The following is a 26,620-nucleotide window of genomic DNA, read 5'->3' on the forward strand; positions in this document are numbered from 1 at the left end:
ATATACAAATCCAATTTAAATCAGATCCAAATTCAATCTAAATCTAATCAAATCTAAACCCAATCAAAATCTGATCCAATTCAGATCCAAATCTAATCAAATCCAAAGCTGATCCAAACCCTATCCAAATTCAGTCCAATACAAAACTAATCCAAATCGTTTGAATTTCAATCCAAATCTAAATTCAATCCAATCTAAAACCAATCCAAATCCAATCAATGAAGGAATATAAAGTAATTTATTATGATTTGCTCAATATAACTCACTTTTTATTAAATTTCTAAAAGTCAATTCATTTTGCACCTTGTGGGTCGCAAACAATATTGGATTCTGCTAGACCCACCTAGCATATCCAAAAAGTTTGGGAACATCTGTACTAAGGAATTAAAGAAGATGGGGTTCGAAAATGTAGCGTGGTTTATGGGCCACCCCTTATTGATTATAAATTTATGTTCTGACATAATTATCAAAATTTTATTATCTTCAGACGAATTTCAGTGTTCAGAACGCTTAGTAAGGAACATGAAAAAATGCGTTGACACAAAAGGTATTTTGTGCTGCCCCAATCTTAAGAGGGGTAATCCCCTCCAACAAGAAATCGTACAAAAAGTTCAGGGAAAAAAGAGTACAACAGCGTGCGTGAAGGAGGAAAACGGGTGCAGAAGCAAAAGCGTTTGGTTCTAGCGAATCTGACTGAAATATTGCCCTCATCAAGGACATTTTTTTTACTAAATTGGATTTATCAAATTCGACGAACATTGGCCGCCCGAATGCGTTTTAGCAGGAGTAGCAGGCACTTATACAGTATGTGTTTGTGTAATCCACGAGTACTTCAAACTGATGTTTACGGGAGCAAAACTTGATCTCTCTTGAAACTTGAAGTTAATGGAATCAAAGCATTCCCCTCGTTTCAAGATCTATTGAAACTGAACCTTTGTAGCCCACAAGCAGAGCTAATTGAGCAAAATGTAGTCATGTAACTACTGTCCTAATGTTGGTTTGTCATTACAGCACCCAAATGAGTGCTTTAATGAAATTTATGCAACCCATTTGAGTTGCATAATGGTCATTAAATCACCCATTTCGTTGGTATGGAAAAAGTAGGCCGTTTTATCAATCAAAGACGAACTGTAAACCAAGTATTATGAACAGGAATCGTAAAAATAACTTTAAACCATTAAAACGTATTCAGTGGAAATCTGGCATCACTGGCCTCAGAAGCATTATGTACTGCAAAAATATGTTTTTTTGTAAATTATTCGAATAAAACTAAAAACTACATTATCATAGTTGTTTACCTTTACAGAACGAATTGAACGATATGCTGAATAAAACCTTCGATTATGCCTAACGAAAACCGTCATAACTCAGCAACTGCTCATTTTACTTTGTAACGATAAGTGTTTTGACAGGAAATTGCCTGATAAACTCAAATCCGCCGAGAAATTAAAAAAAATATACATATTTTGAGAAAAATGCTATTTTTTATTTTTTTTTCTAGAAAAATAATGTAGTTGGCAACACTGCTTTGCATCTGAAATATTTTTTGTAAAATCTTCACAAAATTTCAAGCGGAAAACTGGTACTAACGTTTTTTGTAGCTTTATTAGGGCGGAGATATCGATTATTGAAAATGGCATGTTTTTAAAAATCTTCAAAAACAGGGAGGAGTGTTTGGCCGGAGGGGCGGCTCAAACGGTCGGATCAAATGCTTTTTCGAAATGTAGGCCCAAAGTAAGTAGATACACCTATTTTGGTTGGAATTCATAGTATTCACCTGCAAGTTTTCACTTTTTCTCGGTCACTTGGCGCGGAATGACCCATATACAAATTTCATTACTGTCTATTTAAACCATTTTTATTACTATGTGTATCCTTTTTAATCCAACTAATGCATTAGATTGTGTTTTGGTAGAGCCAAGGGAAGAAGTATCCGGGAAGCTGCATCCGGGAAGACGCATCCAGGAGCTGCATCCGGGAAGCCGCATCCGTAGGGAGAACTGAGAAAAAAATCACATAATTATAAATTTGTTGATGATTGCGTGGGTAAAAATACTTACCAATGAAGGCTATTGCTTGAAAGACAAATTTATATTCAATGGTCTCAAAGTACAAGAAAAACTCGCCCTCAGATGGACTGGAAAAAGATATCAAATTAATGTGATGGTATTTTATTTAAATTATTAGTACTGTCTAATTTCCATTACTTACCTATGTCTGGTTTTATTTTTGTGCACGACGTAAATATTTTTAAATAAACCTGTAATTAGTTAAGTATAAAAATTGCTTGTCAAATTGCCTGCTTCAAGCGCACCCGTATGCATCTCACTGAAATTAAGTATGGCAGCCACACGAGAAATGATTTATGGTATCTGATAAAAGACAAACAAATACTGGTTGAACAACGTACACGTTTACCTTATTTGTATCATTAAATTATAAGATTTCTAATGTGTGCGTAAAATCGCAACGGAATAATTCTAGCTTTTGATGATACGTAATTATATCCATGCTACAAACAACATTGTAACTGTGTGAGTTACAAACCATTTTACAATTATTTATCATTTTCTTTCAAATAATTTATGATAAAAATTGTAAAGTAAAAATAAACTTTGAAATAATTTCATGTGGTATAGTAGATTAGAAATGTTGTATAATTTTGATTATAGATCAACATATGGTCATATTTTAAATCGACGATGAGGTAGATAGTAACAATATTGCTTATTTCATGTGTATTGTAACAATAGTATGGTAGATTGTTTTTAATTATGCGGGTACCCTTCCGGCTTTACCGCAGACAGACGATCAAGCTGAGTTCCCAACTTGTGTAAAAAACATGGCTGCGGATTGCCAAGTGGCAATAAGCGAAGAGATGGCGCCACATGTCAAAGCAGCAAACGTTGTTCAGTTTTGTTTTGATTTTCGACTTCGTCAATAGTTTATCTTGATCGTATCTGCTGATGGGACTCGTTCCAAAAATGCATGAATCACGACAATGTGTGACGTTGATTTGTATACAAAACTGTTAACCCTTAAAGGCGCAATGTTGTTTTGAAACAACAAACCCAAAATACGTTTAACGTTAATAATTTCAATGGTTATTTACGTTAAAAATATTTCCGACGATTTCTAAAAAAATCGCCTTGCGCCTTTAAGGGTTAAAAAACGCTCATCCCACTCAGTCCGCCAGAGATGGTATTTGTGACTCATGAAGGGTTATTTCATTTTTTGATTTTTAGATTCGTTTTCAAGTCTTGAAATATTTGTCGGTTTTTCAATAAAAAAAATCTCGGTTTATATAGACTCATGCCCTATAGAAGTACAATCGCAAACACAAATTCACGCATGTAGAAAGATCTAATAAAACCAACGTGAAGGCTCCGCAAACATGGTAACAGCTAACAATTCATAACCACAGCTTTACATTTTATTTACTACATCGTGACATAAACTGCAAACATTGAAATAGTCGATTGCAAAATAATGCATCGATGTTGAGAGAGAAAAAAAAGTTTGCGGCCGTGCGGGAACATCTTTGCGTTGAGTGCTTCTGTTTTACTTTCATTATTCTATGGGTGGCGAATGGGGGAGGCAGAAGACGATAAGGCAAAACGTCAGTTTTCATGTAGCAATAAGTTGTATAGGCGGCGCTAGCGAGCAGTGCATTTCCAACGTATTTGGATTTAAAAATTTACACAGGAAAATCGAATTCAAATGTATGAACTCAAACGTCTGTCTGCGGCTTTACCTACCTTCTGGATACTGCGTTCGTCGTAGAGCTGGACGAGCTCAAAGGTTCATTCTTCGCCGCCACACACCGTCTTCTTGCATACCGCCAAAGATGGTCCTAAGCACCCGTCTCTCGAATACTCCGAGTGCTTGCAAGTCCTCCTCGAGCATTGTCTATGTTTCATGACCGTAGAGGACAACCGGTCTTATTAGCGTCTTGTACATGACACATTTGGTGCGGTGGCGAATCTTTTTCAACCGCAGTTTCTTCTGGAGCCCGTAGTAGGCCCGACTTCCACAGATGATGCGCCTTTGTATTTCATGACTGACATTGTTATCAGCCGTTAGCAAGGATCCGAGGTAGAAGAATTCCACGACCACCTGGAAGGTATCCCCGTCTATCGTAACACTGCTTCCCAGGCGGGCCCTGTCGCGCTCTGTTCCGCCCACAAGCATGTACTTTGTCTTTGAGGCATTCACCATCAGTCCAACTTTTGTTGCTTCACGTTTCGGGCGGGTGTACAGTTCTGCCACCTTTGCAAATGTTCGGCCGACAATGTCCATGTCATCCGCGAAACAAATAAATTGACTGTTGAAAATCGTACCCCGGCTGTTACACCCGGCTCTCCGCATGACACCTTCTAGCGCAATGTTGAACAACAGGCACGAAAGTCCATCACATTGTCTTAGTCCCCGGCGTGATTCGAACGAACTGGAGTGTTCGCCCGAAATCTTTACACAGTTTTGCACACCATCCACCGTTGCTTTGATCAGTCTGGTAAGCTTCCCAGGGAAGCGTTCTCGTCCATAATTTTCCATAGCTCTATACGGTCTATACTGTCGTATGCCGCCTTGAAATCAACGAACAGATGATGCGTTGGGACCTGGTATTCACGGCATTTTTGAAGGATTTGCCGTACAGTAAAGATCTGGTCCGTTGTCGAGCGGCCGTCAACGAAGCCGGCTTGATAACTTCCCACGAACTCATTAACTAATGGTGACAGACGACGGAAGATGATCTGGGATATCACTTTGTAGGCGGCATTAAGGATGGTGATCGCTCGAAAGTTCTCACACTCCAGCTTGTCGCCTTTCTTGTAGATGGGTCCTTCCACTCCTCCGGTAGCTGTTCAGTTTCTCAGATTCTGACTATCAGTTTGTGCAGGCAAGTGGCTAGCTTTTCCGGGCCCATCTTGATGAGCTTTGGCTGTTGAAAGGCATCCTTAACTTCCCTCAAGGGCTGGTTGGCTTCCATCATCCGCTGAACTGACGTAGTCATCTCCTCCGCTGCCTTGACTTTCACTGCCTGTACTCTCAGCGCCATTCAAATGTTCCTCGTAGTGCTGTTTCCACCTTTCGATCACAACACGTTCGTCCGTCAAGATGCTCCCATCCTTATCCTGGCACATTTCGGCTCGCGGCACGAAGCCTTTGCGGGATGCGTTGAGCTTCTGGTAGAACGGCACAGCTGTTCCATCTCCTCGCACTCCGCTTCTTCCAGGCGGCGTTTCTTCTCCTGAAAAAGGCGGGTCTGCTGTCTCCGCTTCCGTCTATAACGTTCCACGACCGCCTGCGCTGCGTCCTTCTCCTCCAGAATCTGTCTGCACTCTTCGTCGAACCAATCGTTCCGTCGACTTCGTCCCATATACCCGACGTTGTTCTCCGCTGCGTCGTTAATGACAGCTTTAACTGTATTCCAGCAGTCCTCAAGAGGGGCCCCATCGAGCTCACCCTCTTCCGGCAACGCTGCCTCGAGATGCTGCGCGTATGCAGTGGTGACATCAGGTTGCTTTAGTCGCTCTAGGTCGTACCGCGGCGGTCGTCGATACCGAACATTGTTGATGACGGATAGTTTTGGGCACAGTTTAACCATCACCAGATAGTGGTCAGAGTCGATGTTAGCGCCACGATATGTCCTGACGTCGATAATGTCGGAGAAGTGCCGTCCATCAATCAGAACGTGGTCGATTTGTGATTCTGTCTGCAGTGGTGATCCCCAGGCAGTGGCGTAGCCACGGTGGTGGTTTTGGGCATATAACCCCCCCCAAACACAAAATTTTCAGAAGAAATTTTTTTTTCGAAAAAAAAATGTTCGGAAACCCCCCTCCCCCCCTAGACCAATTTTCTGGCTACGCCACTGTCTCCAGGTGTACCGATACGGAAGGGTGTGTTGGAAGTAGGTGCTGCGAATGGCCATATTCTTGGAGGCAGCGAAATCAATTAGTCGTAGGCCGTTTTGAAAGCAACTGGTCTTATTTTAGGTGCATTGCACATATTTATAATATGCACTTTCTTCTGAGTGCATAACAACCCCTATTTTCTATTGTAAAACTGCCATTTACAATAGACTTTATGGTGAAAAACAATATTCTTCATTGTTATTCTATTGTGAGCCACAATAGAGTTTACCGTGATAACTATTAATTTCAGCGTAATGTTACAATAATTTCTATTGTAATTATATTGGCATTTTTTATTAGGGTTAACATCATATTACATACCATCATATTACTTACTTATCATCATATACTTACCGAAGACAAAATTATATATTTCGAAGCAATTGGTAATAAAGTAATAAGAACATTTAATTTATGTTTTCGTTTTTTTTTTTTTTCTAATGCTAGCATGGTGACCACAGAATGAGGTAACTTTGAAAGCCATATTTATTTATTTATGCGTAGTACAGTAGATAAACATTACAGACATTTTCTCGTTTGATTTTTCCAAACACAGTTTGATCAATGAATAACGATGATTTTTAACATCAAAATGTTTATGTTTGGAAGTAGAATGCATTAGAGTTACATAACTGCAACATGTTTACGTTTCTGTTAACAAATACCGTTTGTTAATATTGCATTTCAACGAAATTTGGGTGCATATGAGAATTTCATACCAGGAACCATTATGCACATTCATTTGTCTACGCTTTATGCAAATAAGTAAAGAGCAAATACAGTGTTAAGCCCCAAACGCTATTCAGCACAACGGCGACGGAAACGGGCTAACTGTCAAATCTGCCGTTTCCGTCACCGTACCGCTGTATTTCGTGGAGGCCTTAATCTAATGACACAAGGTGGTAGGGTTATGGCAGGCATTTTCGTCTTTTCGGCGTAGTCTAGAAAACCAATAAAAGAGCCATTTGTTTGCCAAATTCATTCGTACAAAATCGTAAGCTCAGGAGAAACGTTCTGCTATAGTGAAGTTCTAGCAAATTAACGATGGACGGAAATACCTGCCCCTATTCGTACCATGGTACAAGTTGTACCACTAGTGTGTCATTTTGTTTCATGCTGGTACAACGTGGAAAACAATGGTACATTATGTACTAGCGTACTAGCACAGACAAACAGACATAACACTTGTCAAATTTCCATCGTTTACTAATTTACTGGTCGATTCAAATAATCATTAGTTGGCCAATCGATCACTCGTGGCGCGCGCATCGGATTTGCTCGAGTTTGACGTTTGCTCACTACCGCCATCTGGTTCGTGATTTGCCCAACTAACTTAAGTCATCAGATGTCGTTAGTGTTTGAACGACGATGAATTTGATGAGTGATTGTTCAATGTGTTATGTCTGTTTGTCTGTGGTACTAGGGTATACAACCATGGAACTTGAAAGTGTATCTTTAGTATTACGACTAAGTCCATCGTACAATCATTTTCAAAATTTAGCTTCTATAAGAAGTTTTTCGAATCAAACTCTATCTAAATGATCAGCTACATCCTAAGGGAGCAGAGTAGCCTAGTGATGACCGTTCCAGGGAAGTTTTCTAGTTTTTTAGTCTAGAAAGTTTTTTCTTTTTCATCTTTATTTTAGTAAATCTTTATTTTAAAAATAAGTTCATCACTTAAATTTTCTTGCTGTTATTCATACGTCTGCTTTTTTGCGGTGTAATTATACTATACAGTATCCGGAATTTGACACACATGACATTCCCGTTACTTCTTTTTTACTTTAACGGTCTGAAAATTTCTAAGGAAAGTTTCATCAATTACGAAATGCAAAGTTGGCTACAGTCAACTTTCACTCGTTGGGTTATCCTTAGATGGGTTATGATTTAGTTGGGCTGTAGCCCAATTAACACGAAGATGAACATCAAATTATGCCTTCAACGGTTAGACAACTATATTTACGATCCCAATTCATATGAAAATTTTGAATTAACACTTTCTACTAACCCAGCTCCCCCTCTAAGCGTTACTTAATTATTTATTAGATTACAAATTTTGCTTTCTCATTAGCTGAGACTGTTATAGCCTACGAAACTGAATTATTTTGAGTCTACAAAACCTATTCGAAATACAAACTTTGTTCTATCTACCACCGCGGTAGAGCACCATTGTTTCCGTTGAGCTTTTTAGCATTCAAACTCGTGCACGGTTTCTGCTGGCGCCAAAACTCCTGCCTATTGTTCAGGAAATTAATGGCATCTTTGGCGAACTCCGAAACGCCCTCGGTGTTCGTGTCTGCCTTTTTGAGATCCGGATGCTTCAGCAAGTTCTCTAGATACTCTTTGTCCACGTATAGGTCGCCTAACAATCGACGTGCTGCCTTCTTGTCAAGATCCTCTTTGGTCAACGGCGGTTTTTTAGCCGATTTAGGCTTATCCACTTTTACAGCTTTTTTCTGTGGTGGTTGGTTTTTAGCATTACTGCCAATGGTGTTTTCTATGGCTTCCTGTGTCTTTTGTACCCCTGTAAGAATATGGATAATCAAGTGTTAAGTCTATTTTGAACAAGAATCAAAGACGTAATTGTTGTCTTGGAGTAATTACTATGTCTGAAACTCAATTTGTGCACATATACAACATGTGAAAGATGTAGTGCGGAAAATGTTTTGGAGAAAACTACTTTCATCAGTAGGGTGTGATCTAAAGATGGTCGTGTTCCACACCCGAACCTGATTTAGATTTTTTTCCAAATCCAAAATGCCATACATCTCTAGGTGATCCAACGACCCAATACGCAAGACAAGTACCTGTCTAGCGTATTGGGGTTCCCTCCGAAGGAAGTGATTACCTTACTATTTTTTTAACTAAATCTTTTACATGTTGTACATGTGCATAGACATATCGAGTTTCAGACATAGTAATTATTTACCGTGGGTGGCGGAATATATACAATTAACTCCGAATGTACTTGGAGTAATAGTTTTTTTCATTTACCAATAGAGGTAATAAACTAGAGGAAGAATGTCGCTGTCGTCACTGGCGAAACATCTTTTGCTGGCGAAGATAAGGCGCTAAATGTCAACGAAGGAAAAATCAGTACGTTGTGTACCCAACATGTCCGGGAACGAGAACAAAGAGAACCGCAGCGACAATCTTTCTCTATGGTTTATTCATTTACCTAAGCGAAAACTCGCTAGCTCTGGTCTCAGCCTCAAACCCCGATGGAAAAACATAAGGCTATGTTCAAACTGTCCCAAATAGTATAACGCCTCAGCTTTCTGATAAATGGCTCGGATGTTAGTCTTGTCTAACAGTAATGCCGTTTCCGCGTCCTGAAAACAAAATAATCACATGGTATACTTAACGTTTGTTATTGAGAATGACCTAATAAAAAAAAATTACTATTATATAGTTCGGTAAAATGATCGGTCACCCGGCGTCGGCGTAGGTTAAAGGTGGTGTAGCCGAATAAGAGAAATACAGTGGTGGTATAGGTATACTTTGGATTACCAACTACCAGGAGAACTATTTAAACACGGTGGTGAGGCACTGGCTAGAGCGCTGCACTGGGTAATTACCAATGTGTGGGAGGATGAGATTCTGCTGCAGATAGGGCCGGTTTTATCCGGGGCCGGATTTTCGGGGGCCCTCAAATGTACAAAAAAAAGTTGGTTTTGGTACAAAAGGTTTTGTGGATGCCCGGGGTTGAATCCGGGCCTGGCCGCAGGAGTGGATGGAAGGTGTCGTATGTCCCATCTACAAAAAGGGCAATAAGCTGGTACTCTCTCAATTTTTATGACGTCGACTAACACCAATTCCAAGAGAATTCGTGGGGCAGTACCGGACGGGATTCATCGGCGAACACTCCACCACAGACCAGATATTCGCCGTACGCCTGATATTGCAGAATTGCCGCGAATACAACGTACCTACATATCATCTGTTCACTGACTTCAAATCCGCATATGATACAATCGATCGAAATCAGCTATGGCGGCTGATGCACGAACATGGATTTCCGGATAATCTGATACGGTAGATCAAGGCGACGATGGATCGGGTGATGTGCGTGGTTCGAGTTTTAGGGGCATTATCGTGTCCCTTTGAAACGCACAGAGGGTTATAGCAAGGTGATGGTCTTTCGTGTCTCCTATTCAACATCGCTTTAGAGGGAATACGAAGGCCAGGGATCGACACGAATGGTACGATTTTCACTAAGTCCATCCAGTTATTATGGCACGTAACTTTGAGAAGATGGAGGAAGCCTACATCAAACTGAAGAGTGAAGCTAACCGGTTTGGACTAGTCATCAACACGTCGAGGACGAAATACATGATAGGAAGATATCCACGAGAAGACTACGTGGGCCACCCATCACGAGTTTCTATCGGTGGTGACGAAATCGAGGTGATCAAAGAATTCGTGTACTTAATTCGTGATTCACTGCTGACTGCCGGAAATGATACCAGCAGAGAAAAATTCGGAGACGCATCATGGCTGGAAACCGAACATACTTTGGACTCCGCAAGATAGAATAGATTTCGTCGCCATACCAAAGTGATTATCTACAAAACGCTAATTACCATCTATGGTGGGGTACAGATGGCGGACGGTACGTGGAGGAGGCGAATGACCAACGAGCTGCATCAGCTGTTGAGAGAACTATCCATCGTTCACACCGCGAAAATCGGACGATTGCGGTGGACCGGGCACGTAGCCAGAATGTCGGACAGTAATCCGGTGAAAATGGTTCCCGACAACGATCCGACGGGCACAAGAAGGCGAGGCGCACAGCGAGCAAGATAGATCGGTCAGGTCGAGAACTACTAGCGGATTCTCCGTAGACTGCTTGAATGGCGACGTGCAGCCATGAACCGAGCCGTATGGAGAATACTTTTATGCAGTCTACAAATTCGTATATGTGGTAGAAGCCCAGTCTATTGTATAAGAGTAACATCACTTTTTTTTTATTTCTTTATTAAGGTGTTTTTTTAATTCTAGATTAAGTTCAACACCGAGTAACATCACTTTCATCCGTTACCACAGATATTGATTTTGGACTAAACACTATCTCTTAGATGGAAGCAATGCACTCTCCAATAGTCAAGATCTACCCTGGTCACGTCCTTGCTAAGTAAGGGGAATGATGGTTAGTTGGACACCTACTTAAGAAAGATGAAGAGAACTCTACGACTTATCATAGGTGCCACGTGATTTTTTTTGAATTGTTAGTGTGGAAGGTTATAACAAAAGAAAACGTTTTGGTAGAACGTAAAACACAGAAAGAACTAAGGAGAAACACAAAGTAGGATAGTGACGACCCTGGAACTAAACGCACGGCCTCCTGCTTATAAGACAGAAGCGATAGCCACTAGACCACCGAGCTCGTCATTATTCAATTGGACTAGCCGGAATTAACTAATACTCACCTGTAAAGCTTTTGCTGGCTCACCCAACTGTAAATAGCATTTACTCCTGGCAACCAATGCACTTTGATCATTGGTGTTCATTTCAAGTGCCTAAAACGAGAAAAATATAAATGAAAATTACTTATCCGGATAACATAATTAACATAGTTTTATATCGTATGCTGTGCAATCTACTGTGCCTTGGAAATAAAGTGGACAGCATTGTCCAGGTTACGGTTTTTAATCTCACGCATTCCCAGAGCCAGGATTGCTCCCGGATCGGCCTCCTCGGGAAGTTGTAACTGCTCATGGCGCTCCTGTCGGCGTTTGTTGATCAGGTTTTGCTTAATATCAAAGTTTCCTGGATAATGTATGCAAAAATATAATAAATATAGTTAGCTAGATCATCCGCCATTGATTTCTGTTACCTATGCTAACGGCCGCCGCACGATCCTTGTCTGTGTACACCTCATCGAAGTAACGGCGCTTCTTCATGTCGATTGGCTCGTTGAATAAATCCCTAGAGCAAGGTTTGAAAAAATCTGAATTTATAACAACACTAATTATGTATTCCAACCTGTGACATTGTTTACATTTCATCATGTACATTTTTTGAAGGACTATGTGAATAAAATCATATTAGACACACAGAGAAACAGACGTCTCACTTAGAACAAAATGCAATCAAAATCATCGTCACGGAAACATTATCGCCCAATGTTAAATGCACTGTAGGTGGACAAGCGGCAACCAGGTGGCGGTAGTGAGTAAACGTCAACACACAACCGGTATTATGAGCGTTATGTACATGATACGGAAGATCCTGTGTGGACCATATTGTCACGCTCCGCATCATTTTGGAGCAGGTCAACGAATTCCAAGAGTCCCTTTACTTGGTATTCATTGACTACGAAAAAGCTTTCGACCGTCTCAATCACGAGAATATGTGGGGCGCCCTGAGACGCAAGGGGGTTCCTGAGAAAATCATCAGCCTCATCGAAGCACAGTACGAGGCCTTTTCGTGTAGAGATCTGCACAATGGGGTCCTGTCCGACCCTATCCGGGTCGTAGCTGGTGTGAGGCAAGGATGTATTCTATCACCGTTACTGTTCCTCATCGTAATCGATGAGATTCTGGTAGATGCGATTGACCGTGAACCAAACCGCGGGCTGTTATGGCAGCCTATAACCATGGAGCACCTAAACGACTTCGAATTGGCGGATGACGTTGCACTACTCGCGCAACGGCGCTCTGATATGCAGAGTAAGCTCAACGACCTTGCCGATCGCTCCTCCTCGGCAGGTTTAGTCATCAACGTCAACAAAACCAAATCGTTGGATGTAAACACGATGACTCCTTCCAGTTTCACAGTAGCCGGGCAACCAGTGGAGAATGTTGAAAGCTTCCAATATCTTGGTAGCCAAATGGCGTCAGACGGCGGTACCAAGATCGACATAGGCGCACGGATCAAGAAAGCAAGGGCTGCCTTTGCGAGTTTAAGAAATATCTGGAAAAACAGGCAGATAAGTGAACGCACCAAAATACGAATTTTCAACTCTAACGTGAAATCTGTGCTGTTATACGCTAGCGAAACATGGTGTGGATCAGTGGAGAACACTCAACGGCTGCAGGTGTTTATTAACAGATGCCTGCGGTATATAATTCGGGCCTGGTGGCCTCACAACTGGATCTCAAACAACGAGCTCCATCGTCGTTGTCACCAGAGGCCGATAGCAACAGAAATTCGGGATCGGAAGTGGGGCTGGGTCGGCCACACTCTACGTAGGGGCGGAAACGAAATCTGTAAGCAAGCATTAGACTGGAACCCAGCGGGACATCGCAGCAGAGGCAGACCCAGAGGCTCATGGCGGCGAAGCCTCAATAAAGAAATAAAAGAAGTCGACCGAAATCTAACCTGGCAACAGGTTAAAGCGATAGCCGGGCATCGCTCAGGATGGAGATCTTTCAAGTCGGCCCTTTGCACCACCGGAGGTGTACAGGATCCATAAGTAAGTAAGTATACATGATACATTTGGTGCTGGTGTGAATCTTTTTTGACCGCAGTTTCTTCTGGAACTCGTAGTAGGCCCGACTTCCACAGATGATGCGCCTTTGTATTTCACGACTAACACAGCATTTTTTGAAGTATTTGGCCAAATTGTTGAGTCCGCACCGTCCTTACCAGTTGCTTTATTGTTCTTGAGCTGTTGCAAGGCATCCCTAACTTTTTCAAGGGGGAGGCTGGTCGGTTTTCATTGTTCGATGAACTGATGTAGTCGTCTCCATCGCTGGCTTGATCTTCACTGCCTGTAGTCTTAGTACTTCCACTTATCGATCACCACACGTTCATCAGTCAAGATGCTCCCATCCTTACCCCTGCACATCTCGAATTGAGGCATGAAACCATTACGGGATATGACTTCTGATATGACTTTCGTGTTTCTTGATAACGGGACAGCTGTTCTATCTTCTCGAGCTTTGCTTCTGCCAGACGGCCTTTCTTCTCCCGAAAAAGGCGGGTCTGCTGTCTCCGTGTCCGTCTGTCTATACCGTTCCAAGTTCTGCCCTGAGGTATGTATAGTCTCAGGTTCTGCCGAGTCCCTCGCTGCAGCACGACCACTCGCGCAGCGTTCTTCTTCCCCAGAATCTGTCTGCACTCTTAGGCGTCATTAATGGCTGCTTTAACTGTATTCCAGCAGCCCTCATGAGAAGTCCCATCGAGCTCACCCTCTTCCGGCAACGCCACCTCGAGATTGTTACCAATTTAGTGCCTTGTTAGCTTCTCCACAAGTTTCTTCCAAAAACAGTGAGAACCTAAAACCAAAACCTCTATGGTAAATTACGGACAGCCTCACTGGTGGAGGAATCATTAGCTGTCATTGGAAATGAGCAGAGCCTTTCGTTAATAACGAAGGAGTGAGCATCGCGAGCACTCACACCTATCGCTTATTTACAGCGGTTTGAGCCAGGTTGTCATTGACAGGAAGGGGTGTCAGCTTTTAAGATGCCGTATGTCAATCTTCGGGTTGATTTCGGAACACCTTTCGATTTTCTGAGGTCAGCCAAGCGACCTAAGAATAAAAATCCGTCCTTCAAGAACGAATTGAGAAGTGCGCGTCGAACTAAAGTTATCTTTCCAAAGTTTGTTGTAATAAAGTTATCTATCCAAAGTATAAAAGTAAAAAGGAAAGTGTGTATTAAGAGTGAGCGGAAATACGATTAGCAAGAAAAGGTCCGAATTAGGGCCTTTTCTTTCGGGAAGCTTTTTGGAGCCCCGAAACCTGTTTTCTCGCCTACAGTAAAGTCACGGAATGTGCCTCGAGAATCGTAAAATCATGGGAACTATTAACCCATGTATAGCGGTAAGTAAGATTGGACGCCATTCCGCCCACCGGCACCGTTTTGTTAAAACGGAGGAGCTTCGACACAATACAGTTCCGCCTGGGTTGTAAAACAGCACGTAGCTCAGTTATCGACAACGACTCGAAGCGTTCCATTGACTGTCCAACGACAAGTTAAGGCCACCCGTCATCTGTCCGGCCCTGGAAAACACCGCAAAAGTCCAGCCGAACACTCAGATTGGCCATCCATCATCCGTCCGGCCGTAGATAGCACCGCAAAAGTCCCACCGATCGCTCAGATTGGCCATCTATCATTCGTCCGGCAGCAGAACGCACCGCGAACCTCCCGCCGATCACTTCGATTGACCATCCATCATCTAGCCGGCCGGTAGCACCACGCAAGTTCCACCGATCGCCTAGGTGGACATCCATCTCCATCTGGCCGTAGAAAGCGGCACGAAAACCCCAACGATCACCCCGATTGGCCATCCGTCATTTTCGAGAAGATCTTCTCGTCCTAGAGAACGGATAGTAAACCCGCCGTTGTCAGCCGAAGCGGAATCCGCCGACGGAGAACCCTCCACAGCATGCTGCCCACCATCATTACCACCAGCCAGCTAGCCAACGTGTCGCAGCAACCCAAAATATCAATAGTACCCTCCATGTACCATCTCCCAAGCTCAAAATTAGCCATTAAAACATTAGCATGTAATTAAATTGTTGGTGGTCGTTTCCTTAAGACGCACAGCCCTGTTTACCGGTATACAACCTCTTGGTTTGTTCGGATTCCGTACCCAAAAGAGGTATTCATACCTATCCGTTCGTACGTGGTCCGCTCTTTAGTTGGATTTTCACTTTGGTCAAATTAACAGCGGAACATTTCAAGGGAAGAACGACAGTGGAATTGAGTTCCCTTTGAAAGATAAGTGGAGTGGAAAGATAGTGTGAGCGACACAGCTATTACCGATAAACGTCTTCGTGCTCAGCTTAATCCTTACACCAAGATTATTTCCCGTCGGATCAGCCGTGAGGCTACAAGATGATGCGCAGTAGTGACATCAGGTTGCTCAGTTGCTCTAGGTCGATGGATAGTTTTGGGTGCAGTTTAATCACCACCAGATATAGTGGACAGAGTCGATGTTTGCGCCATGATATTTCCTGACGACGATAATGTCGGAGAAGTGCCGTTCATCAATCGTAACGCGATCGATTTGTGATTCCGTCTGCAGTGGTAAACTCGTGGTCCGTCTGAACATCTCTTCCTGGCCTACATGACCTGATCTCCTATGATTATATTGACGCCATGCTCTGGGCAGTTGCCGTACTCACTTTCGAGCTACGCGTAGAATACCTCCTCATTATCATTAGTGCTTCCAGAGTGTGGGCCATGGATGTCGATTATGCAAAGCCTACACATTCTCGTTGATCGGCAACCATCTCATCACGCGCTTTTGCATATCGCCCATAACTATGAAAGCTGTTCCCAGCTCGTGTGTGTTGCCGCCGTTCTGGTAGATATGCTTACCTCTAAACAATAACACCATTGATCCCTGCCAACAAACCTCCTCCAACGCTAGGATGCTAAATCCGAGGTCATTAAGCCGGCGAGTACGTGTGTGCTCAAAATTATTGCCGATATTGTTATTTGTCCACGATCTCTAACATCTAAACAGATAACACTGAATCAACAATTTGACGCCACAATGCACGGTTCGAGGCCGCATCTCTCCATCCTCGGATACGCCTCACGCTCGCCAAGTCGTTTTGCACCTGGTCTGCCCATCTCGCTCGCTGCGCTCCACGCCGTCTCATACCTGCCGGATCGGAAGCGAACACCATCTTTGCAGGGTTGCTGTCCGGCATTCTTGCAACATGTCCTGCCCATCGTACCCTTCCGGCTTTAGCTACATTCTGGATACTGGGTTCGCCGTAGAGTTGGGCGAGCTCATGGTTCATTCTTCGCCGCCACACACCGTCTTCTTGCACACCGCCAAAGATGATCCTGAGCACCCGTCTCTCGAATACTCCGAGTGCTTGCAAGTCCTCCTCGAGCATTGTCCATGTTTCATGTCCGTAGAGGACAACCGGTCTTATAAGCGTCTTGTACATGACACATTTGGTGCGGTGGCGAATCTTTTTCGACCGCAGTTTCTTCTGGAGCCCGCAGTAGGCCCGACTTCCACAGATGATGCGCCTTCGTATTTCACAACTAACGTTGTTGTCAGCCGTTAGCAAGGATCCGAGGTAGACGAATTCCTCGACCACCTCGAAGGTATCCCCGTCTATCGTAACACTGCTTCCCAGGCGGGCCCTGTAGCGCTCGGTTCCGCCCACAAGCATGTACTTTGTCTTTGACGCATTCACCACCAGTCCAACTTTTGTTGCTTCACGTTTCAGGCAGGTGTACAGTTCTGCCACCTTTGCAAATGTTCGGCCGACAATGTCCATGTCATCCGCGAAGCAAACAAATTGACTGGATCTGTTGAAAATCGTACCCCGGCTGTTACGCCCGGCTCTCCGCATGACACCCTCTAGCGCAATGTTGAACAACAGGCACGAAAGTCCATCACCTTGTCTTAGTCCCCGGCGCGATTCGAACGACCTGGAGTGTTCGCCCGAAATCTTCACACAGTTTTGCACACCATCCACCGTTGCTTTGATCAGTCTGGTAAGCTCCCCAGGGAAGCTGTTCTCGTCCATAATTTTCCATAGCTCTAAGCGGTCTATACTGTCGTATGCCGCCTTGAAATCAACGAACAGATGGTGCGTTGGGACCTGGTATTCACGGAATTTTTGAAGGATTTGCCGTACAGGTCCGTTGTCGAGCGGCCGGTAACGAAGCCGGCTTGATAACTTCCCACGAACTCGTTCACTAATGGTGACAGACGACGGAAGATGATCTGGGATATCACTTTGTAGGCGGCATTAAGGATGGTGATCGCTCGAAAGTTCTCACACTCCAGTTTGTCGCCTTTCTTGTAGATGGGGCATATAACCCCTCCCTCCCACTCCTCCGGTAGCTGTTGGGTTTCCCAGATTATGACTATCAGTTTGTGCAGACAAGTGGCCAGCTTTTCCGGGTCCATCTTGATGAGCTCAGCTCCGATACCATCCTTACCAGCTGCTTTTTTGGTCTTTAGCTGTTGAATGGCATCCTTAACTTCCCTCAAGGTGGGGGCTGGTTGGCTTCCATCGTCCGCTGAACTGACGTGGTCATCTTCTCCGCTGCCTTGACTTTCACTGCCTGTACGCTCAGCGCCATTCAGATGTTCCTCGTAGTGCTGCTTCCACCTTTCGATCACCACACGTTCGTCCGTCAAGATGCTCCCATCCTTATCCCGGCACATTTCGGCTCGCGGCACGAAGCCTTTGCGGGATGCGTTGAGCTTCTGATAGAACTTGCGTGTATCTTGAGAATGGCACAGCTGTTCCATCTCCTCGCACTCCGCTTCTTCCAGGCGGCGTTTCTTCTCCTGAAAAAAGCGGGTCTGCTGTCTCCACTTCCGTCTATAACGTTCCACGTTCTGCCGGGTACCTTGCGTCCTTCTCCTCCAGAATCTGTCTGCACTCTTCGTCGAACCAATCGTTCCGTCGACTTCGACCCATATACCCGACGTTGTTCTCCGCTGCGTCGTTAATGGCTGCTTTGACTGTATTCAAGCAGTCCTCAAGAGGGGCCCTATCGAGCTCACCCTCTTCCGGCAACGCTGCCTCGAGATGCTGCGCGTATGCAGTGGCGACATCAGGTTGCTTCAGTCGCTCTAGGTCGTACCGCGGCGGTCGTCGGTACCGAACATTGTTGATGACGGATAGTTTTGGGCGCAGTTTAACCATCACCAGATAGTGGTCAGAGTCGATGTTAGCGCCACGATAAGTCCTGACGTCGATAATGTCGGAGAAGTGCCGTCCATCAATCAGAACGTGGTCGATTTGTGATTCTGTCTGCAGTGGTGATCTCCAGGTGTACCGATACGGGAGGCTGTGTTGGAAGTAGGTGCTGCGAATGGCCATATTCTTGGAGGCAGCGAAATCAATTAGTCGTAGGCCGTTTTCGTTCGTCAGCCGGTGAGCGCTGGACTTTCCAATAGTCGGTCTAAGCTCCTCCTCTTGGCCAACCTGAGCGTTCAAATCTCCTATGATGATTTTGACGTCGTGGTTGGGCAGCTGTCGTACTCACGTTCCAGCTGCGTGTAGAATGCGTCCTTATCATCATCAGTGCTTCCGGAGTGTGGGCTATGGACGTTGATTATGCTGAAGTTGAAGAACCGGCCTTTGATCCTCAACCTGCACATTCTTTCATTGATCGGCCACCACCCGATCACGCGTCTTTGCATATCGCCCATCACTATGAAAGCTGTTCCCAGCTCGTGTGTGTTTCCGCAGCTCTGGTAGATGGTATGATTACCTCTAAACGTTCGCACCATTGATAGTACCATGATAGTTTCACCGTACTGATGAGTTATGTTTCTAGAGGCTAGAGGGGCTCGAGAACGGAGGGACTCTACTACAGTCAAGATCTGTCCTGGGCACGTTTTTGCGAATGCTAAGGAAGGGAAGGTTATTATTAGTCTCAAACGAAAAAAAATGCGAAAAAGAATCCACGTATCTTGGAGGGACTCGAACCCTTAACCTGCTACTCTCAAGATAGGCGTGATAACAAGACCACTTAAAGGTCACGTTTGCGGAAAAGCCATCAGAACCAGAGTACCAACGTCCACCGTGGTTATTTTAAGTAAATAAATATCTTGCGGATTTCGATAAGAAAATTATTTTGAGCTTTTTAGTGGAATGTTTTCACCTGTCATAAGACGAGTTTGAACAATCCCATTGAATTCCACCACTTAATTGTATCCTGACAGATACGTATTTCGACCTCAACAGTAAGGCCGTCTTCAGTGTCTTGTACTTGACTCGAAAGTCGAGTCAAGTACAAGACACTGAAGACGGCCTTACTGTTGAGGTCGAAATACGTATCTGTCAGGATACAATTAAGTGGTGGAATTCAATGGGATTGTTCAAACTCGTCTTATGACAGGTGATCTTGCGAATGCTTGATTTGTCCAATCGTCACATGTGCTTTATTGTTGTATGTATAGTCAAGCGAGCCCACATTGTTTATTATCGAGAGCTTTAAACTCTATGCCCCCAACAACGTACTGGGTGGATTTGTATAGAGTGTGAATCAATCACACTCTGCTGTGCCAATGACTTGCTTGGATAAAGCATTTTATGAGTGTGACTGTTCTACGCATGCGGTAGCGTGTGCTCAAATGACTTATGACGGTGGAAAACCGACAATTGATATATGTAGATAATTGTACGACCTCTCACATGTGCCACGGGATGTTTTGGATTTGTTAGTGGAGAACGTGAAACGCAGAAAGAACTAAGATTGAGATTCAAAGTAAGAAAGGGGCAAGCCTGGGATGGAACCTACGTCCTCCTGTTTATAAGCCAGAAACGGTGGCCACTAGACCTTCTCCCAGTCAACGCAAGGTCGTATATGATGTCACATAAGATGCTAAAGTGGAGGCCATATAGGTACTTCCCCATACAATATGTATTAGACTGGCCCAGGAAACAAAAAGTTGTCTAATTCCACGGGGCACCCCCCAGGATTGTGTCTTTGGGTGAGAAAATCAATCTCTGAAAATTTCAGCTCAATCGCTTGTTGCATAAGCTGGCGCATTTAATTTGAAGTTTGTATGGGGATTTCAGCCAAAATGTATAGGAAAATACATCTCCGTCACTCATTCGATCTGGAAATTGGTTCTGATTGCTCGATTGACCTCAGAATTGCAAAAAACGGCAGTTGGTATGCTACAGAACAATTTCACAGAACATTGTATGATGATTAAATGAACTTTTATATAGGTTTCGGCTGATGCGATTTGATCAATAAATCCAAAAATACACAATTCAGCTCCTAATAAATGGCAATCCATTGGAGAAATCCAAATCCAGAAATGTCCAGATTTTGTAGAAATTTCTTTAAGAATTCCTTTTGAATTTCCATGAACATTTCTTTGGGACTCTATTGAGAGATTAATTCGAAAATCGTTTTAGGTATACCTTAAAGTATTTTTTTAGAAATTCTTTTGAAAATACCTTTCAAAACTCTGTTATTAAATTCCTTTAGTTATTCCTTCATATTTTTCTTAGGAAATTTCTTCTGATTTTCTTTTAGTAATTAAATCTGTTTCTTAAGAAATTCCTTCGAACATCGCTTTAGCAAATCCTTCACGAATTGCATAGGGATTCTTTTTTCAAATCTTGTCTGGCTCTTCTTCGGAAATTCTTTTAAGAATTCCCTCAAAAACTTCTTCCGAAAAGCATTTAAGAATTCTTTCGGGAACTAATTCAGTGAATTCTTCCACTTAAAATTTAGAAAACCTCGGAAAAATTCGCTTGGACGTAATTCCTTCGAAAATTCCCGAAGGAATTTATAAAGAAATTAGGAATGTATGATTTTACTAAAGGTATTTCTGAAGGAATTTACAAAAAAATTCTCAAAGAAATTCCTAGATTTCTAAAGGAATACTTTTAAACGTTTCTCCAGCATTTATTCAAACGCCTATTTATCCTTGCCAGAGACGAGCCAGCCTTGGGCTAAAAGTCTCCTTAATAAAGATAATAAACATCATAAGGGTTGTGTACAAGACACGACCGCCCGACGTAAACTACGTGAAACAGTTTGGTGAAATGAAGAATCTAGTACCATTATCCATGAGTATTACAAAATTACTGTTTGGATATCTTATGAAATTTACATTTTAAAATGAACTAATATATTTATGTAATTAAAACAAATTTATTGAATTCTCGAGTTTTGTATAATATGAGTAGTTTAGTTTTGTTTGTTCAAATTCAATTCATTGTTCTTTTTCGAATTTTTTGAAAAATATTCTAAATGAGCTTAACTAAACTGGGGTATTTCTAAATTTCAATTTATCAGGTTTAATTGCACTTTTTACTGTATTTAACCATTAAAACTTTAGAAATGAGGATAACTACCGTCAAATCACTGAAGACGCACACATGTTTTTGCAAAGACCACGCGTCAAAGCGCACTCGTGATTTCGCTACTGACGGCATCATTTCGATTGAACTGTCTCCATCTCCATCTTTCGATTGATTGTTAATAATCCGCCTTCCCAATTACAAGCTGCAACAAAATCAAATAAGATCTTGAGAAAATATCACCTGGCTGCCACTGATGCTATCCATTCGAATTCATATTTGTAGCATCTCCTCCTGGGGCGCAATCGTGATTCTGCTACGGACGGCAACATTATGGCGTCGCCAAGTGGATAATTTGCTCTTTGAACAATATTCGCCTCACCTCTTCCTTTTGCATAGGATGGTGGCCCTGAGAAGAACCGATTGATTCGTTCAGCAACTCCGCCGAAGCTGGGACCGCCGCCCACGACATTTCTAATTAAATGCCACGCGCGCGGGAGAGAGCAGTTTTCTTATCATCAATAAAGATGACTCATTAGTCCCGCCTCTTTGCTGTCCGGTATGGCTGCAAATATTGTGTAACCGTCAAACACTCACCAAAGGGGCGTGGCTACAGATTCAACTTTATTGATTACAAGAAAGCAGCTCTCCCGCGCGCGCGAGCCATTTCGTTCGAGATGTCGCGAAGAGCAGACCGTGGTACCACCTTCGGCATTGGCGGAGCTGCTACCGGAAATGTTATTCCCGGCGATGGTGTGGGTCGCGCGGTCGTCGTCATTAACATTAGCAGCGCTCAGTTTAAATTTTCTTGAATGAAGTAGGGGGAATAACGGCTTTGGCAGGTTTTGTTCTATTATTGTCGGCGGGGGTTTTTGTTGACCAAATTTTATGAAATTTGGCCACAATATTCTTTGATATGCAAAGAATGTTTAGGCCAAATTTGAGCATAATTAGTCACAGAAAACCCTCTGACAATAATAGAACAAAACCTGCCAAAGCCGTAATTTCCCCTACTAACGATTGGCTACCATCAATTAAAGTAGCTTTCAAGTCACAACTTGAGGCGAGATGAATTTTGATCAAAGTAAAACTTAATTGCTTGGTGATGGCAGATTGTTTTCCGTCGGTAGTAGAAATACGAGATCCCGATTCAGAGAAAGACTTATAATTTTGGTAGATAGTCATCCATGTGAATACATTTTTGCAGCTTCTCCGTTTGACGCGTGCTCGTAATTCTACATACATACAGAAAACATACGATGATTCAACTCATCCATGAGTTTTTAGGTGCTAAGTTGGGCTTGATTTGAATCGTCCATGAGTTTTTACCACAACAGACTAAACCACAGGGGTTATCGCTGGAACCGCGCTGGTCCGTTCTCCGTGACATCCAGAATGAAAATGACGCGCACACGCGAAACATGGGTCTTTTTATACACAGGGAAAACGAAGCAGTGGATCAAAAGGCCCGTACCTTACTGCAATCTGATGTCCGTGTTGGGGATTTATGAACGGTATTGAATTTTTCACCCAGTTTGGAAAGAAATAACACTTTCAATAGTTTAACGTTGATAATCAATAGTATCAATAGAATTGGAAAATTGCTGGAGAGTTTCCGAATCTATTGATAAGCAAATCTCGAAAATCCATCGAAAGATAAAGACGCTATTAGCGTTTGAAATCTATCCTAATTTCGTGACGGTTTCGAATTTTGAGGCGAGACGAATTTTGATCAAAGTTCATATTAATCGCTTGGTGATGGCTGATAGTTTCCGTCGGTGGCAGAATCACGACCGGGCGTCAGAGACGCTACACAAATTTATTCGCATGGATAGCATCAATACCAGTGAAATTTCCTCTCAAGATTATTATTTTAGTAGATAGACCGCTACTTATTTCAGGTTTAATTTCTATCCATGCAAATACATTTTTGCAGCTTCTCCTTCTGACGCACGCTCTTCGTTCCCACCGATTGCGTAGGTAGCGCTCGTAACAAGATCGTTGCGGCAGGGAATCCAACGATGGCAATCTGTTGCAATGTAGCGGTAAAACCATAGAGCCAGCATCTGCATTTGAGTGAAATACTCTTGTGATATTCTGACTATCGAATGGTTGCTGTTGTGTTGGTGATTAGAAATCCGCATGATCTGAAATCTGTCCTTTTCAGGGCATTAAATTTTTCATTGGATGAATTTGTTTTGACTGGGAGTAAATTCATGAGATTGTTTCAATAAAACGCAAAAAATCATAAGATTCAATCCATCATTCGACTTCTGCAGAGTAAGTGATTTCCATCGAAAGATAAAGACGCTATTAGTGTTTGAAATCTATCCTAATTTCGCGACGGTCTCGAATTTGGAAATTTCCGTTTTACACCCTGTATCTAAGTCTTCCCCTTAGACGTAGTTTACGTCAAAAAATTATTTCAACTTAACCTTCCTCCCAAACATAATGGTGGTCCTGAAAAGAACCGATTCATTTCCACTTATGTGCCTCATCAACAGCACGACGTTAATTGCCAGATTCAATGTTGGGAACACGGATGAAAAGATGTACTGCTGTTGCGAACGAAATCGTCCGTTCTCCGTGACATGCAAAATGAAAATGACGCGCGCACGCGAAACACGGGGCTTTTTATACACAGGGAAAACGAAGCAGTGGATCAAAAGGCCCGTACGTTACTGCAATCTGATGTCCGTGTTGGGGATTTATGAACGGGATTGAATTTTTCACCCGGTTTGGAAAGAAATAACATTTTCAATAGTTTAACGTTGATAATCAATAGTATCAATAGAATTGGAAAATTGCTGGAGAGTTTCCGAATCGATTGATAAGCGAATGTCGAAAATCCATCGAAAGATAAAGACGCTATTACCGTTTGAAATCTTACATGATTTCGTGACGGTCCCCAATTTGGAAATTTTCATTTTGCACCCTGTATCTGAGGCTTCCCCTTAGACGTAGTTTACGTCAAAAAAAAAATTTATTCATTTGAACACTGTATCAATAATTGTAATTGTAACTTTAGGCCAAATTAACGGATTCTCCAATCCAATGAATAGTGTTAGAACGTATTAACTTCCTCCCCTATTAGATTATTAATCCCTCATCTTTCTTTCTAATCATGATTGAAAAAAAAAACTTCTAAGACTCGAGGTCTCAATACATTTAAAAAGAAAAATTAAATGACAAAACTGTGTAAGAATTATTGTGTTAAATCAATGTGAACAATGTGCCACATACCCCCAAATAATCGGCGTAAACCATTCTATCAGCGTTAAAAATTCAATTCTAAATAAAAGTACCACTATTTACGATCATACCTGTATTTCCGTGGAGCGTTCTTATCGCTAACCTCCGAGAAATGATCCGAATATTGCCGCACGAGATGCGTTTCAGATTTGGGTTGCTGCAACTGATGCGGTGTAGAGCTGGGCTGATGTGTGCTTCCGCCGGATGTACCACCTGAAGCATGGTTCAACTGTTGCGACTGATGGTCACCCTCCTGTAAGCCCACACGTACGAAACTTTGGAGCAATTCGTCATCTCCACCAAGAATAGCAACAGCCGTTTTACTCATCTTCTTGCCAATTGCTTCGCCGGCTAATAATTGCCCAATCAATTTCCCTAAGTGACACAGTTTTCACCTGTAACGGCCCAACCGAACCACTAAAAGGACACACGACCAGCACAATGCTGCGGAATGTGTAACTATCAACGGAAGAATGTTCAAGTATTTTTATTGACTTTCTATCCCGACACCCCGAGCTAGACGAGCTGTTGGAACGATACACCTTTGGTGATACCCGCAGAGTCATGGAAACAAACACTTGATAATCGATTTGTCATAAAAAAGAAACCCAAAGCCTAGAGCCCTGAAACGACGTACCACCTACTTTGGGGTCGCCAGTGGAATAAAGTAAGGCCATATCCTCCTTACGGAAGACGATACATTTCTTATAGATTTGGGTCCAGGGCTGTAGAGTTCTGTTGAAGAAGAGTATCAAACGCGATTTTGAATAGATGTCAAATGATTCAATACTGAAAGCGTCGTCACTGTTTTTTACAGCCATCTCATAAAAAGTTTGCAGTTGGCCTTACCAGGCGTTGGTAAGCCTGTGAAAAGACGATGAGTTTGACAACGACAATATTTGAATGTGAATACTGTGGACTTGCTGTGGACCCCCGGTAATATGACCGTTTTAAAACAAACTAATAATTGTTTGACTAAAAATGTTTATAACGTTCTAGAGGCATTTTTATTCTCATTTTCTATATCATACCATGAGGCCGTTCAAAAATGACGTCCACAGTTTAAGGGGGAGGAGGGTCAAGATTTTGTGACAGTGCGTACACTCGGTATACAAAAAAAGCGTGACAGAGGGGGGAGGGAGGACTAAAAATCTCAAAAAGTAGTGGACATTATATTTGAATCAACCCCATGTCAAATTTCCATAATTCTACTTTTTCTCGAGACTTTTCTAGGTGGCAGCACTAATGTAAGAACCGCACCCATGTTAGATATGTATACATAATACATATTACGCACTGAATAATATTTTATTCAAATTACCGACAAAAAATCCATGCAGCAACTCAAATCTGAAACCTATCTCGTGCGACAATGTTCGGATCATTTCTCGGAAAGCCTAATAACATGTTATAAGGCCCTAGTGCGAGATAGTAGGAAGCTCGGTTGAAATTCTAAGAAACGAGCTTTGGACAGCCGAAGCCGGTGAATAGAATTAAGAGTGCAGGACGCTCTTCAATTGTCCCACTATATCTCCCATAACTGTCAATATTTCATTTGCTACAGTTCCCTTTCCTAACATAACTGTAAGAAAGATAATAGCATAAAAAAGCACAAAAATGAAATCCATGGTCTCTTGTTGCAAAAATCAGTAACTATGGGATGAATGGTATGCATTGCATGGTTTCGCGTGACGAGACAGGCGAGGCCTTTTTCACCACCGAAACATTCCAAATAGCATGCGAA

General features: G+C 42.7%; 1 protein-coding gene and 1 long non-coding RNA gene across 5 annotated transcripts in view; both read right to left on the bottom strand.

The window, feature by feature from the left end:
- Window positions 1–1,686: 1,686 nt before the first annotated feature.
- LOC134220340 (uncharacterized) lies at window positions 1,687–2,362 on the bottom strand. The gene is made up of 3 exons (XR_009981866.1): window positions 2,212–2,362; window positions 2,061–2,137; window positions 1,687–2,000 (listed from the first exon to the last, which is right to left on the bottom strand). It is a non-coding gene; the product is annotated as an uncharacterized LOC134220340 (long non-coding RNA).
- A 5,191-nt stretch (window positions 2,363–7,553) lies between these two features.
- The window catches only part of LOC134220341 (outer dynein arm-docking complex subunit 4), a 58,619-nt gene continuing 39,552 nt past the window's right edge, over window positions 7,554–26,620 (bottom strand). For 2 of the 4 annotated variants that reach the window (XM_062699372.1, XM_062699371.1), the window contains exons 4-6: window positions 11,345–11,434; window positions 9,094–9,247; window positions 7,554–8,439 (exon numbers count right to left, since the gene is read on the bottom strand). In XM_062699372.1, the coding sequence (XP_062555356.1) occupies window positions 8,063–8,439; window positions 9,094–9,247; window positions 11,345–11,434 (621 nt within the window). In that variant the 3' untranslated portion in view covers window positions 7,554–8,062. Of the gene's footprint in view, window positions 8,440–9,093; window positions 9,248–11,344; window positions 11,435–11,523; window positions 11,685–11,751; window positions 11,844–24,947; window positions 25,353–26,620 lie in introns of those variants that run through there. The other 2 variants (XM_062699369.1, XM_062699370.1) reach the window with 2 other exon arrangements.

This window comes from Armigeres subalbatus, chromosome 3 (assembly GCF_024139115.2).
Source record: "Armigeres subalbatus isolate Guangzhou_Male chromosome 3, GZ_Asu_2, whole genome shotgun sequence".
Classification (NCBI taxonomy): Eukaryota; Metazoa; Arthropoda; class Insecta; order Diptera; family Culicidae; genus Armigeres; species Armigeres subalbatus.